The sequence below is a fragment of the Macaca fascicularis genome, chromosome 1 (genome assembly GCF_037993035.2).
Source record: "Macaca fascicularis isolate 582-1 chromosome 1, T2T-MFA8v1.1".
Lineage (NCBI taxonomy): Eukaryota > Metazoa > Chordata > Mammalia > Primates > Cercopithecidae > Macaca > Macaca fascicularis.
The window spans coordinates 148,557,239-148,573,513 of NC_088375.1; the positions used below are offsets into that span (position 1 = coordinate 148,557,239).

Below are 16,275 nucleotides of genomic sequence, written 5' to 3' on the forward strand. Positions count from 1 at the left end.
AGATTGGTGTGTGTGTAGGGGGAGGAGCATGTACTTTATTCAAATTATTGAGTATAATGGCTTATTCTCCTCCTCCCTCTTTCTCATTACCCGTAATTAGTTAATTGATAGAACATGGTTATTTTAGAAATTATTGTTGCTACAACAAAGATTTCCTCATATTCAAACATTTATATGAACACATGAATGCATAAAAGTAAGATTCTTTCTCTCTTTCTTTTTTAAATTTCCAGGCATAGATATTCTTCATCAACTAGGCCTTGGAGGCAAAGATGTAAGACACTCATCATCAGCGACTGCTGTACCAGCATCATCTACACCATTACCTCAGGGGGTCCATTTAATAGAATCAGGCGTCATTTTAAAAAATGATGCTTATATTGAGACACCTTTCATGAAAATTTTACCAGTCAACTTAGGGCGGCCGTTTACAATATTAACTGGGTTACAGTCACATCGGGTGAACAATGCATTTCTCTTCAGCATTAGAAATAAAAATAGACTGCAATTAGGAGTGCAATTACTACCTAAAAAATTAGTAGTACACATTAGAGGAAAGCAGGCTGTAGTTTTCAACTACAGTGTTCATGATGAGCAATGGCATTTATTTGCCATTACTATTAGAAACCAAAGTGTCTCAATGTTTGTTGAGTGTGGAAAGAAATATTTTAACACAGAGACTATTTCAGAAGTTCAGACCTTTGATTCTAATAGTGTGTTTACTTTAGGAAGTATGAATAATAATTCTGTCCATTTTGAAGGAATAGTATGTCAGTTAGATATTATTCCTTCTGCAGAAGCATCTGCAGACTACTGCAGATATGTGAAACAGCAGTGTCGCCAAACAGACAAATACCAACCTGAAACAAGCCTTCCTCATACAACTCTCATACCAACTAAGATACTGGAACACTCTCCCCCGCCCAAACGATTTGCTGAAAAAGTACTGTCAGAGGATACATTTACTGAAGGCAGAAGTATTCCAAATATCATAAATAATGATTCTGAAACAGTGTATAAAAGACGAGAACACCAGATATCAAGATCTCAGTTATCTTCTCTTCAGTCAGGAAATGTCTCTGCTGTGGATCTCACAAACCATGGGATTCAGGCCAAAGAAATGATCACTGAGGAAGATACCCAGACAAATTTAAGCCTGTCAGTGACCCCTCATCGCATCAGTGAGGCAGGAATGAATACCAAAGAGAAATTTAGTTCTCTCCTAAACGTATCTGACAATATCACACAACATGATGATAGACTAACTGGTCTGTCACTGTTTAAGAAGATGCCATCTATTCTTCCACAAATAACACAAGATGCAATTACTAATCTCAAGAAGGCTATCACAGCAAATCTACATACTAATGAACTCATGGAAATGCAACCGATTTTAAACACAAGCTTGTACAGAGTGTCAAATGAACCGTCTGTGGATAATCACCTTGATCTAAGGAAAGAAGGTGAATTTTATCCTGATGCTACTTATCCCATCGAAAATAGCTATGAAACTGAGCTTTATGATTATTATTATTATGAGGATCTAAATACAATGCTTGAAATGGAGTATCTGAGAGGGCCAAAAGGAGACACTGGACCTCCCGTAAGTTTTTTTTTGTTTTGTTTTGTATCTCTTAATACGCTAACTTACATTTTAAACTTTCTTTAAAATACATTTTAAAGAGAGTTCTCTGGACCAAACAATACATAACAGATAAAATCTGTCACAGAAATGCATTCTGGCACGGTAAGTGAATTTATGGTTGCTGTAACACATCTGCCAGAATGTAACCCTGGCTCAAATATTGTGCTTTTGTTCTTCAACTGGTAGGCTAAAAGGTTACTTCATTCTGGTTAAGTAGTGGGCAAACTATTTGTTTTTCTTGTTCAGTTGAAATTCAATCAGTAATTCAACTGCTAAGTATAGATAATATATTTATATTTTGAAAACCGTAGGAGAATGCATAGTCATGTTAAGAGAAGGATATAAAAATATGGTAGATTTAAGAAAAATACATTAAATACGCCTATTAAATATTATTACAGCAAAATAGCATCAAATAGATTAAAATAGGGTGTAAAACTTACTTTAGATAGAGATTATTGTGTAATGAATCATTGACTGTCCTTAGTGATATGGTCAATTTATATTTATGGGTTAATTAAAGCTCCCCTTGCCTAACACAAAGAGAACCAGTTATCAGTCAATTCAATGGGCGGCAGGGGTAAAAAAAAATAACAACCAAGGCACTTGTTTAATATCATATAAACAAAACTGTGAGATAATAGACTGAATTTTTCAGCCCTGAATTTCTTTTGTTGTATAGGTGGGAATTAGAGATCAACATTTAAAAATTTCTAAAATCATTTAAAAAACCACTCAAAGCCATTTAAAATCACAGTGTTGGAAATATTGTTTTTACACTTCATATTTGTATAATTTACCTTTATGTCTTTAGAAGTTGTTTTTATCAAAATTTCAAGTAGACTAAAATATATCTTAAAGTATTTATTTAATGAAAATAAAATTTGAGTCTTTGGCTTAGCTCTAGAAATCATAGAATGGGAGAAGGTGAAGTCACTCTTTTAGCTTGTGTTTCCTTCATGGTTATTCCTAAAAGTGATTTGATAGGTATTGAGCCACTCTTGCTAGAGTAAATGTTTGAGGTTTAAAAATAAAATATGAAGAATATACTATTATAGAGAAATAAACTCTTCAACTATGGCAATTATCAACATATTGGTCATAAAATTGAATCACTGGACATGTCATATTAAGCAAATAGTTATGGAAGCAATTTACTTTCTTCAGAAAGAGTCAGTCTGATCAGATGAGCATCAATCTCTTCTGTAAATTCAAAAATAGTCATTCAATATTGGCAGGTGAAACAGTAATATTCAGCAGATATTTACTTAGTCTCTGCTATATGCAAGGCAGGAACACAAAGTATGTGTAACCCAGTAATTGCTCAGAAAAAGCTTGTATTTCCTAATGAAGATATTTATAACTATTAAATATATCTTGTGATAAAGTAAGATAAATGTTGCAGAGAGATGCAAAGTAAGTGTATGGGCTAGAGATGTTCAAAGGTTAAAAAAAGTAGTATTTTTTTGATGGAGTCTCTATGAAAAGTCGCTTAAAGCTGAGCTGTTTAGAATAAGATCTTGTGGGCAAAGTTAGTTATGACCTAAGCTCTAAGAATGGGTAAGATTTTGATAGGTGAGAGGAGTAGGTGAGTTTTTTTATAACAGCATAATAGCTATCATTTATGGAGTACCTTGTGGAAGATGCTCTACCAGTCTCTTTACATATATTATCTTAAAAGAACTTTGTAAAGTTAGTAGTGTTATCCTCGTTTTTCAGGTGAAGAAACTGAAGCCCAAAGAGTTAATTTACTTGCCCACAATGACATTGTTGGTAAATGATAGAGCCAGGATTTGAATCCATGTTTTCTTCCTCTAAAGCAGACAAATAAAGATCCAAGCTTGATGGTGTCAGGTTGTGGACATTCTTAACTGTCAAATGATCATTCTAACTTTATCTTGTTCTCAAAGGGGAATTTTGTAGATTTCTAAGCAGAGATATTAATCGGAAAGTCGGTCTGGTAACAGTGCCCAGGATAGGAAGTTTCTGTTACCATCTTGGTGTTAAAGGACTAGAACATTACCTAGGTTGGCAGCAGTGAAAATGCAAAGGAAAAGTCGGATTCAAGAGATTTTGGAGGAAGATTTGGTAGAACTAGGAAATTAATGGGACCTAGGGAACAAGCAAAAAGGAAAAGAATAAAAGATGACTTCAAATTTTAAGCCTGTAGGTTGAGAGCATGGTGATATCATTATTAAAAACTGTAATTAAGAGGGAAAGTCCATTTTAGGAGAGAAAAATGAAACATTTAAAGAACTGTTGGTAATTCAGCTGTTAGAAGAGTTGAAGAAGCTGAAGTAAAGAAGAGATGTCGAGGCTGGGGATATAGATTTGGGAGTATTCCTATTGATATTATAGTTGAAACTCTAGAGTTGGATAGATTTTCAAAGAGAGGAATGTGGCATAGGGTCACCAGTCAAATCAGGGGGATGTTTGCTTTTTGGTTATAAAAAGAAAAAGCAGAAATGTGATGAGAAGTCAGAGAGACAGGAGAAAAGAATAGTAATATCAAAATATAAAAGAAGCAATATCAAAAAGCCAAAGAAGAGACTTTTGAGAAGCATTTCATCAGCAGAGCCAAAAGAGAGAAGTCAAAGAGAATGAGGACTGAGAAAAAGGGGTAATCTGTTGTATATTTTGGTGAAAAAGTCATTGTTGAACTTTGAGAATCCTAACTTCAGCACAGCGTAGAAGACTACAGGTAGATTTTAGAGAGCTAATGAGAGACTGAATGGTGATAAAATAATGAACTTGTAGGAGTTGTTTTACTGCTTCTTGAAGTAGATGTGACTCAAAAGCCTGAAGCCAGCCTGGTTTTTCCTACTTTTAGGTGACAATTTTTTCCTGCCTATATACCGTGCAGTTCTGTATCTTTGAAGTTCTTTAAACCTATTAGGTTCTGAATCAGGTATTTGGGGGAATACTCTTTCGATCTGAAGATTATTTTTCGTGATAGAAAGACCTCCCCTTTTAATAACCAAATATTGCTTGGTCCCATTTTTCTAAATTCTTCAGGCATACAAGCTTGCATATGTCAAATGTCATTTGTGATGATGAATGGTATTTATTATCTTCTCTACAACTGTGTCATCATGATTGCTCTTTTCCATTTCCTTTTGTGTGAACTCATTTATTCTATATGTTCCTATCCCTTCACTGATTTTTAAATTCTATTTAATCAGTTTTTATTGCTCTGACATGGCTTTCATCAAAGAGTTTCTTTTTTTCTCTTTCATTTTTTTTAAATCTTTCACATTTTTAAAAATCTTTCACAACTCTTCTTTGAGCTTTATTTTTGAAGATTAATGTCATGTTGACATTCTTCGAATATGTAGTGAACTATGTAACTGAACTCTTTATCTGTTATATGAAGTAATTCCTCTTCTGGTAAATAATTTTCTTTTTTTTCACATTAACAATTATTCTCTTTATTATGTGCTAATAAAAAGGTTGCTGTTAGTGAATTAATGTTTAAACAATATTCATGTTAAAAGAATGGTACTAAGTAGAATTTTTTTTTATTGTACTTTAAGTTCTACGGTACATGTGCACAATGTGCAGGTTTGTTACATATGTATACATGTGCCATGTTGGTTTGCTGCACCCATTAACTCGTCATTTACATTATGTATTTCTCCTAATGCTATCCCTCCCCTCTACCCCCACCACACAACAGTCCCTGGTGTGTGATGTTCCACCCTATGTTCTCATTCTTCAATTCCCACCTATGAGTGAGAACATGCGGTGTTTGGTTTTCTGTCCTTGTGATAGTTTGCTCAGAATGATGGTTTCCAGCTTCATCCATGTCCCTACAAAGGACATGAACTCATCCTTTTTTATGGCTGTATAGTATTCCATGGTGTGTATGTGCCACATTTTCTTAATCCAGTCTATCATAGATGGACATTTGGGTTGGTTCCAAGTCTTTGCTATTGTGAATAGTGCCACAATAAACATGCGTGTGCATGTGTCTTTATAGTAGCATGATTTATAATCCTTTGGGTATATACCCAGTAATGGGATGACCGGGTCAAATGGGATTTCTAGTTCTAGATCCTTGAGGAATCGCCACACTGTCTTCCACAATGGTTGAACTAGTTTACAGTCCCACCAACAGTGTAAGGGCATTCCTATTTCTCCACATCTTCTCCAGCATCTGTTGTTTCCTGACTTTTTAGTGATCACCATTCTAACTGGTGTGAGATGATATCTCATTGTGGTTTTGATTTGCATTTCTCTGATGACCAGTGATGATGAGTATTTTTTCATGTGTCTGTTTTTTCAAATGTCATTTTTTCAAATGTCTTCTTTTCAGAAGTGTCTGTTCATCTCCTTTGCCTACTTTTTGATGGGGTTGGTTGATTTTTCTTGTAAATTTGTTTAAGTTCTTTGTAGAATCTGGATATTAGCCCTTTGTCAGATGGGTAGATTGCAAAAATTTTCTTCCATTCTGTAGGTTGCCTGTTCACTCTGATGGTAGTTTCTTTTGCTGTGCAGAGGCTCTTTAGTTTAATTAGATCCCATTTGTCTATTTTGGCTTTTCTTGCTGTTGCTTTTGGAGTTTAAGTCATGAAGACATAGGCCCATGCCTATGTCCTGAATGGTATTGCCTAGGTTTTCTTCTAGGGTTTTTATGGTTTTAGGTCTAACATTAAAGTCTTTAATCCATCTTGAATTAATTTTTGTATAAGATGTAAGGAAGGGATCCAGTTTCAGCTTTCTACATATGGCAAGCCAGTTTTCCCCGCACCATTTATTAAATAGGGAATCCTTTCCCGATTTCTTGTTCTTGTCAAGTTTGTCAAAGATCAGATGGTTGTAGATGTGTGGTGTTATTTCTGAGGCCTCTGTTCTGTTCCATTGGTCTATATATCTGTTTTGGTACCAGTACCATGCTGTTTTGGTTACTGTAGCCTTGCAGTTTGAAGTCAGATAGCGTGAGGCCTCCAGCTTTGTTCTTTAAATTTATTTTCCTGTCCTCTCACTTTTCCCTTCCTCCCAGCATCTATTTATAAATCCTCTACTGATTGCTCTCTGGTTATTATTCATTTTTAAAATAAAGGCAACTCTATCTGGGTGACTTGTTTCAGAATGGTATAGGGAGAGGCATAAGAAAGTAAGGTGGAATGGTACACAGACTCAAATTTAGATTGCTGCCTGAAACACTATCTTACCATATTTGTTGTATCTTCTACCCAGAGGTGTGTGTCCTCACATGTTCACACACAATTTGTTGTGAAGCCTTTTGTATCACAGGTTCTCTCAGAAGTGATAGGGTGATTTGTGTTCTTCTTGTCTTTTGTCCCCGCTCACCAGAGAGGGTTCTGGTTGTGGATCATAAAAATGGTATTTTCTTCTTCAGCTCCACCTTTTCTACTCTTGGCTCTTTGAAGTTGGGTTTTTACTGGGTCATGAATCATGTTTCCTGTGGCCCATTCCCTTAAACCTTATCATAATCAAAAAATTGTTGAAGTGGATTTTGAAGACGAATATGTATCCAAGGTTTGAGGTCTGAGGAGGTTTTTGGTTTTGGTTATCTCTCAACACCTTCGCTCCAAAGTTCCTCAGTATTGGGCAGATAATCTTCACATTTTGTGGTTTGTGGTTATGATCCTTTCCTTGTTTCAGAGGAGATGATGTTTTCTTCTTTTGGTGCTTCTTGTTGTTTATAGCTGATTTTGAGGGAGGAAGAGTAATCTGAAAAATCTTCTCACTCTGGTATCTTTTACCAAAATTCTCTAGTGATCTTTTACAAACATGAATCAGATAACATTATTTATCAGCTTAAATCCTTCAGTGGAAGAAGGTTATAGCACTTAAACTCAAACTCTGTATCCTGACCTGTGCAGGTATGTGATTTGGCCCCTGCTTTCCTCTACAACTGCCTCTTGCCCCACTTTTCCCCTTACTCTATTAGTTTTTCTTTTAATTCCTCAGAATGATTGTGTCTTTTATTTGTTTTGTTTTGTTTTGTTTTACTCATGCCCTCATTCATTTATTCCTATCTTCTGGAATTTTATTTTCTTCTCTTTTCTAGCTCCTATTAATCTTTTAGGTCTAACTAAATACTTCTTCAGAAAAGCCTTCTCTGACATCACAATAAAAATTAGGTCCACTATGTTAACCTCTTTCTTGATTGCCTTTTCTTTTCCTCCATATCACTAAGTAAAATTTGTAATTGCGTGTTTATATGTTAATGTATGTGTTTTTTTCTAGACTGAAAACTCCAGGAGGGCTTGATGCTTTATAATATTTATTGAGTGAGTGAATGAATAAATTCAAAAAGGAATGTAAGATGCAGGATTTCCAGTGTTAACTGACCAGGGGTTATTATATTTTAGAAGTATTGATCTATCAAACAGATTTACCTTAATGTATATATTACCCTCATAATAATGATATCTAACATTTACTCAGTGATTGCTGTGCCTTATGCATACCTTAAAAAATTAATTAGGCCAGGCACAGTGGCTCACACCTGTAATCCCAACACTTTGGGAGGCCGAGGTGGGGGGATCACGAGGTCAGGAGTTTGAGACCAGCCTGACCAACATGGTGAAACCCCGTCTCTACTAAAAATACAAAAAAATTAGCTGGGCGTGGTGGCACGCACCTGTGATCCCAGCTACTCAGGAGGCTGAGGCAGGAGAATTGCTTGAACCCAACAAGGGGAGATTGCAGTAAGCTGAGATCATGCCAGTGTACTCTAGCCTGGGTGACAGAGCGAGACTCCCTCTCAAAAAAAAAAAAAAAAAGTCAATTAGGCTACAGTTTACTGGTTAACTACTATCACTGCCAGGCACAGCGACAGGTATTTTATATAAAACAGCTTTAATACTCACAATAACCCTGAAAGGTAAATTTCTATCATCAATATTTTAAAGATGGGGAAACTAAGGCTTAGAAAGGGTAACTGACTAATCCAAGGTTATTCAGGAAGTAAATGATTGAGGCATGATTTGAATCTACATTGTACGATTGCAAAACCATTGCTCTTTAAATCGAGTTGTACTTTCTCTTAATAACAAATAATCTGAACGTTAAAGTGCCTTTCTTAGTACTTAACTTTATTTATAGAAAGTTTTATTCTCCTCAAAAATGTCATGCTATAAAAATTATCTTTCTTTTCTGGTATCTAGAAAATGCCTATTAATAATATGTTATCAAAGATTTTGAAACCGCAAAATTATGAAGACGTGAGAATTGATTTTAATTTAGTGCTTATTAAACAATTCAAATATTTAAATCATGACATAAAATATACCTTCTTTTCCCCCCAGTGTCTAATGTTAATTGCATCTTAGTTAGTTCAGGCTTCTATAACAAAATTCCATAAACTAGGAGGCTTATACACTATAGAAATTTATTTCTCACAGTTCTGGAAGCTGGGAAGTTGAAGATCAAGGTGCTGGCAGATTTGGTAGTTGGTCAGGGCCTGATTTCTGGTTTATAGACAGCACCTTCGTGCTGTGTCCTTACATGGTGGAAGAGGAAAATGAACTAACTCCTTTATGCCTCTTTTATAGGACACTAATCCCTGACCCATCACCTCCCAAAGTCCCCATCTCCTACTACCATCACTTTGTTTAGGATTTCAACACATGAATTTTGGGGAGACACAAATGCAAGCCATAGCAAACTGCCTTTCTGATGTGAATGGAATAGTGTTTTCTTTTGTCACAAATAGTGAGACAGGGCACTAAACCAAACTAGACATTTTTAAAGAAAACTTTCCATTTTATTTTTCATTTTAGTTGCAATTTCTCCTACTGGCTCTTATATTTTGGGAAATTAAATTCAAATCAATAGCTGCTAACTTTTTGATTATAACAACAGGACCAGAATTAACTTGAAAAGAAAGTCAATTTTTCTTGATAATGAGTGAAAATCAAGATTTGATGGAAGCTAGTGGTATGATAATGGCTGCTAAAATATTTGAACAGCTGAGGAAGGAGAATGCCCTCAGTTAGGGGCTGAATAGAAATAGCATTTATCTCTCAGTATTAGGAAATACATGAAAAGTTTTATAAATTTAGGGGGTAAGAGAAGAAAAAATACAACTAAAGGAAAAACATGGACAGTCTGAAATATATAATGAATATCAGAAAACTGCAAATGACTCTAATAAAAGACAAAGTTTCAAGGAGTAGTTAATATCAAAAAAGTGAGATGAGAAATATGTAAAATAACTGTTATTTTTTTCAACATAATTTACTCATTTCCCTCTGTGTTTTTGAATTGGAATGATCCTTTCCCATCATTCCATTTTCCCTCTCCTCCTTTGAAACTCAGTGTACATTTTAGGTGTACCTGGCCATGCTGCAGTTTAAACTGTATGAAATTATGAAATTGTAGGTTAAAAAACTGTCATGTATTGGCAAGTACATATGATTTAACCTGGATTCATCTCTTTATTTTATGTGCAATCAGCATAGATATATAAACATTTTACAATGAAGAAAAATAAAGCACATTAGGTCACAGTCCTTGTTACTAGTGAGGCTAGTATTTTAACCCTGATATGTCGAATTTGGCAGTGTGTACTATTTTTACTGCAATAATGAATGAATATTTGTTGAATGGAGTATGTGTATGCTCTATAGACACCAAGAACAATGCCATATCTCAGAGTGCTCAGTAACAATTGAATGAATGAACAGATGAATGAATGAATATGTATTCAACCATATCACAAATGAGCATTTATTCTTCCACAGTTGATTGTTAAAGTAAGTAAAGAAGACAACATAAAACATTATATGGAGAAGTAAATAAGTAGTGTCCTATTTTTTATTTGATATATTTAAAAATTAACATTTAAATAACTCAGAACACTTTAACAATTGATCAGTTTTTGCTTTCTTAGTTTGTTTTATAAATCATTTAACTCTATTAGTGACTTCCTGGTGTGCTGCAATTGGTATAAGTCAGATTTATTAATGGATATACAAGAAGAATTTCATTATAACAGTTTAACACGTTACACAGATCCTTGGTATAATTCTTTTAAAAGAACATAAAATGGCCAGTGCTTTCATTTTTCAAAGCAAATCTTCAATTGTGTTTGAAAAAACCTTGTAGTTGCTGGTCTCCAAACCCTAAATTGAATTCCTCCTTCCGCAGTGAAAGTAAATTTAGGTAAAAAATTACCCACAAAACTACTAGTTGTGGTCCCTTTAAAAACCAGATACCGTGGCTGTAACCATAAGTCATAGACTTCCTGCTGCCATTTCTGACCCGATTAAAGAGGACACTTGAGTTTCAACTCACCCCTGCCGATTAGGGTAAGGGGGTTTATGTTACTTAAAAATCATCATCAGCTGGGAACTGGGAACTGAGAAAGAGTTGTCTTTGGGTGGAAATCTTATTAAGACCTGTAAGAAAAAAAAAATGCATCTACTATCATGCCTAATGTCTTGGCATTTGTTTTCCAAGGGTCCACCTGGTCCAGCAGGTATCCCAGGTCCGTCAGGGAAGAGAGGTCCACGGGTAAGTAGATGGGCTACATTTCCTGCTGGCAGTGAGAATTTTTAACTTTCTAATATGTTTTTTTCTAGTATTGTACAGTATGTACTTCCTTTGGAAACCTGCCTGGATCTTCAAACTTAGTCCTACCTTAGCCAATTCAAGAGAAGTTTAAGAACACATGTAGCCTAGTTTATTTTGAGTGTAAACACACAGCCAAAGCATTCTCTGTGAACGTGTCCAACAAAGATGATCAAATTTGTAAATTAGTGGTTGTTCTGGTACTACTTGTAACATTATTCTTACTTATAAAGTGACCGCAGTAGTCTAAGGTGAGGTTCATTTGTTTGGGGAAATGAAGAGGAGTGGGCTGCCTTAAAACAGTACATTCCTGGATTACATAGTGGAAAATTCTGAAGCTATTGACTAGAAAATAACTGCCCTGAGGGAAAAAGCTGCATTAAAGATCAGCAGTAGTTTTTCACATTACACAGGCCCAACAAAAGACTTATTGCTGTGTTAAAATTAGTTTCTTTCAAACCTACAAAAAGTGTGGATATTTTACTACAAAACGCCTTTGTTCAATAAGTTAGAAAAAGAATTGTATGACAAATGCAAATACCTTTTATATAATCCACTTTGTTTTTATTCTGATTTTTATTTAACATACAAAGACTATAAACAAAAAATTACTCTAAAATATTACCTTAAGTTGTCCATAGTCACATCAAACTCTTGTCCATTTGAGGCCTAAGATAAATTCTCACTGGGCTCTAGCTGTTTTGCATTAAAACAAATTCTCTGTAGTTGATGACCTATCACATTTCTCACGTAGCCATTCCTAAATCTTGCTCATTCTCCTCTAGCCCATGAACCATTCCCATCCTCCTACCTCTCTGTGAGAATTTGGATCCTACTTCTCTGAGAAACTGGGCCCATTTTCATACTAATTCTATTCCCTATCCACTGCTAAGGTTGTTCTCTCAACAGCATGAACTTCAGGTTCAGAATCTCCATCTGTTCTCATAATACAGCAGTTTCCTTCCATAATTTACTTATCTTCCATTTATTTGTCCAATTCTCATTCCCTTAAGGAAGAAAGAGTGTTTTTCTCAAGGCAAATTATTTTACTTGCGTTCCTAATTTCACCTTATCTAACTTAAAATTTGCAGCTTCACATGTTTTCTCTCTGTAAATTTTATATTTGGCAACAACCAACTAGTTAACCCTCTTTTATAAATCCCAAACTTTCATTGATATTAATTTTTCCTAAAGCTATTGTTTTGGCTCACTGTTTACTGAGCTTTGTGAAATAATAATTTATATCCATTGTCCTTACTTTTCAATCAGCAACTTATTCATTAATCCCCGTAAATGTTTTACATATACTTTATTAAAATGTACTTTTTGAAGGCTACCAATAACATAAGTCATAACATCTAACCATTTATTTATTTATTTATTTTTGTGAGACAGGGTCTCACTCTGTCACCCAGGCTGGAGCGCAGTGATGGGTATCATAGCTCACTGCAGCCTTGATCTCCAGGGCTCAAGCCATCTTCTCACCTCAGATTTCTGAGTAGCTGGGACTACAGGTGCGGGCCACTATGCCTGGCAAACTTTTTTGATTTTTGGTAGTGATGAAGTCTTGTTGTGTTGCCCTGGCTGGTCTCTCCTGAGCTCAAGTAATGCTCCCACCTTGGCCTCTCAAAGTGCTAGAATTACAGATGTGAGCCACCACACCCAGCCAAAATTTAATCTTTTTTCTTTAGTTTTCATCCTGCTAGTCATATTTTCAATATTTGCATTGCTGACATCTCTGCCTTTCTGAAGCATTCTGCTCTATTAATTCAGAATTGAAGAGACAAATAATTATTAACTATATGTTATGTGTTAAGAGGGAGGTATGACTGAAGAGCACAGAAGTAGGGTGCAAAATTGAAGTAAGTATAGGGAGCCTGGAGACATGGAAGCCTTTCTTGGAGAGGGTGACCTGTTCCTCTACTTACTGGTTGTATGAGCTGATTTTTAAATGGGAGTAAAAATAATAACCTTGCAGGATTGTTATAAGGATTAGTAATGAGAGGCACAAAACATTAACAGTTCGTAGCATATAGTAGGTACTCAGAAATGGAATCAAGTTTTGAATTCAGATTATATAATTTATCAGTGATGCAAAATCAAATTGCTAAATATTAATCGAGTGTAGCCATTCAATGTGTTAAGTACTACACTAGTAATATTTTTAAGAGTCTCTTTTCAAAGAATTTATAATCCTGGGGCTAAATAGAACATGTCATAAGGTAGTTAGAACAGCAATAAAGTATTTAAGCAACAGATTAGAACAGTATAAGAAATGTCCCGAGGCAATATACAATTACTTGGCAAATGAATTTTACATGAAGAAATTTCTATAGAAGTTAGTAGGAAAAAGATATTGCTTCATGTTCTTGTGACTAGGATTTAAAAATGAGTTGACATCTGAAGAATAATTTGGGTAGGTATAGGGGATAAACTAAAGGAAATAGGTCTTTAAGGCATATATAATAACATAAGCAAAAACTCAAATGTAGAAAGGGATAACACATGTTGACAGGAAAGTAAGCAATTGTACATTGTTCCCTTCCAATATGTTCCAAGAATGATGACTTTTTTCACTACTTGCAGGGCATACCAGGGCCACATGGAAATCCTGGGTTACCTGGATTACCTGGTCCAAAGGTAAGTGACTACTAATGAGTATCACATGATTTTCCTGACATTAAAAAGAAGATCCCTAACATTTAAGGCCAGTCTTGATACATCAAGGATCTCTATCATCTCCAGAGCATGATTCTTCAACATGATTGTCTTAGCCTGGCAGAGAGCTAGGTTCCTCTGAAAGCCCACCATACTTGGATTTATATTCTTAGTAGTAAAGTCAGGTATAGGCCTGCTTAGTATTCCAAAATCATTATTGTCAAAAATATGATGGCAATGTATGGAAACCTCTGAAATATAAGATTATGATTTGAGTAATTTACCTTACTCAAGGGTCATTTTAATTTGTAAATAAACACCAAGGAAATAAAATATTATTTACCTGCTCCACACTTCCCTAATTATTTTTACCTGAAAAAAACCCGAGGATGTTTAAAGAATGATCAAATGTTTATGAAAACATCTAACCTGAAAATCTATATGTATGAGTGTACATAGTTGTACAATAGTCATATGATAGATGATTGTGTGATAAATAGTAGTAAGAACATAGAAAAATGTATGGAAGAATACAGGAACACAGGTTACCTTGTGAGAAAGTATGGGAATGGAGATATCACTAAATATAAATATAAAATATTTAATGATATATCCATCCCCATGCTTCCTCATTAAAAGGAAAGATTCCCATTTCCATTATATATAATATATTAAATAAATATATATAAAATAAAATATTCCCATTCCCTTAAAATATATAAAATAAAGTATTCCCATTCCCAATATATACATATTCTTAGTTTTTCAGGCTGCTATAACAAAATGCCATAAACTGAGTAGTTTATAAGCAACAGAAATTTATTTCTCACAGTTCACACAGTTCTGGAGTCTCGGAAGTCCAAGATTAGAGCACCAGAAGATTTAGTATCTACTGAGGGCTTGCTTTTTGGTTCATAGGCAGAGCCTTCTCAATGTGTCACCACACAATGGAAGGAACTAACTACATCTCTGGGGTCTCTTTTATAAGGGCATTAATCCCACTCATACGAGCTCCACCTATCATTACGTTGAGGATTAGGTTTCAATGTATAAATTTTGAAGGGAAAAACATTCAGTCTATTGCATTAAGAAGAGGAAAAAAGAAAAAAAGTGTGCATATGAGTGATGACAGAGGTTGGGGAACAGATTAGATAAGTATTAGGATCTTGGTTGCCAGTAACTTCATGAATCTTTGAGGATCTCACCCCTCTGCTTATCAGTGATCGCATTCAGAAGTAAACATGAAATCATATAGATTGGGGTTAAGAACATAAGTTTTGGAGTCTGACAGATGTGGGTGCAAGTCTTAGCACTTTCAATTTGAATGGCTAAAAGCAAATTGCTTGCTTAGGCTCATCAAGCTTCTCTCCTTTTCTGTAAAATAGGGAGAATCATGCTACCTGGTCATAGTGCTATAGTGATGGCTAAATACATTAATGTGAGTAAAGCTCTTAACATGGTGCTATGATGCCATAAGTAGTATCATTATTATTAATAGGTAATAATAGCATATAACAAGGATAACTCAAATCTAAATTTTCTAAAATTTCTCACCTGTGTTGAAAATTGTTTTGAGTTCAATAAAAGTGCCTCAGAGAGGAAAAACCAATCTTTAAAATCAAGTCTGGATGAGTAATAGGGAAGAAGATAGATGGTTTCTAAAGAAATTAGGAATTTGTTTTTGAGTTTGTGGTTTCATAGCCCTTCGAGCTTTATTTGGGGACTTTATAATTAGTCTAGTAAGGTTAAAGTAGCTGTAAGGGCTCAGATTATATTTCTCCACAGGGCCGAAGTTATACTGGGTTTATATTCCTGCTAATTGCCTCCTCTCCACAAGATCCAGGGAGACAGAAAAAAGGAGAGGGGAATTTCCTCATGTCTTTTATTCTTCTCCCCCTTCTAGGTTGGTGCTAAAGTAATTCCGGGTTTTGCACATTAAAAAGACAGAAACCACAATTACTTTTGCACCAACCTAATACTTCAGCCAGTAGCGAACAGTTAGGCACTCTTGTAATTTATCTCTCAATCTGCAGTGGCAAGTACCAGTTTACTCCCTTTAGAGAATCCATTTTTTTTTTTTTCTTTTTTTGAGACGGAGTTTTGCTCTTATTGCCCAGGCTAGAGTGCAATGGTGCGATCTCGGCTCACTGCAACCACCGCCTCTGGGGTTCAAGCGATTCTCCTGCCACAGCCTTCTGAGCTTCTGAGTAGCTGGGGTTACAGGCGTGTGCCACCATGCCTGGCTAATTTTCTTTTTTTTAATCTTTTTTTTTAGTAGAGATGGGGTTTCTCCATTTTGGTCAGGCTGGTCTCAACTTCCCGACCTCAGGTGATCCGCCTGAGGAGTGCCAGCGTGAGCCACCGCGACCAGCCTGAGAGTCCTTTCTTAATAAGCACTGTTGCTGTTTCAGAATAGAAGCAAATAC

At 35.3% G+C, this 16,275-nt stretch overlaps 1 protein-coding gene across 6 annotated transcripts in view; it reads left to right on the forward strand.

The window, feature by feature from the left end:
- COL24A1 (collagen type XXIV alpha 1 chain) overlaps positions 1-16,275 on the forward strand; it is a 400,532-nt gene that overhangs the window by 25,339 nt on the left and 358,918 nt on the right. For all 6 annotated transcript variants that reach the window (XR_012418180.1, XM_015433402.4, XM_065519318.2 and 3 more), the window contains 3 exons: positions 234-1,603; positions 11,081-11,134; positions 13,778-13,831. Coding sequence is in view for 5 of the 6 variants with exons in the window: in XM_015433402.4 (XP_015288888.3) it covers positions 234-1,603; positions 11,081-11,134; positions 13,778-13,831 (1,478 nt within the window). In the remaining variant the exon portion in view is untranslated. The remainder of the gene's footprint in view (positions 1-233; positions 1,604-11,080; positions 11,135-13,777; positions 13,832-16,275) is intronic.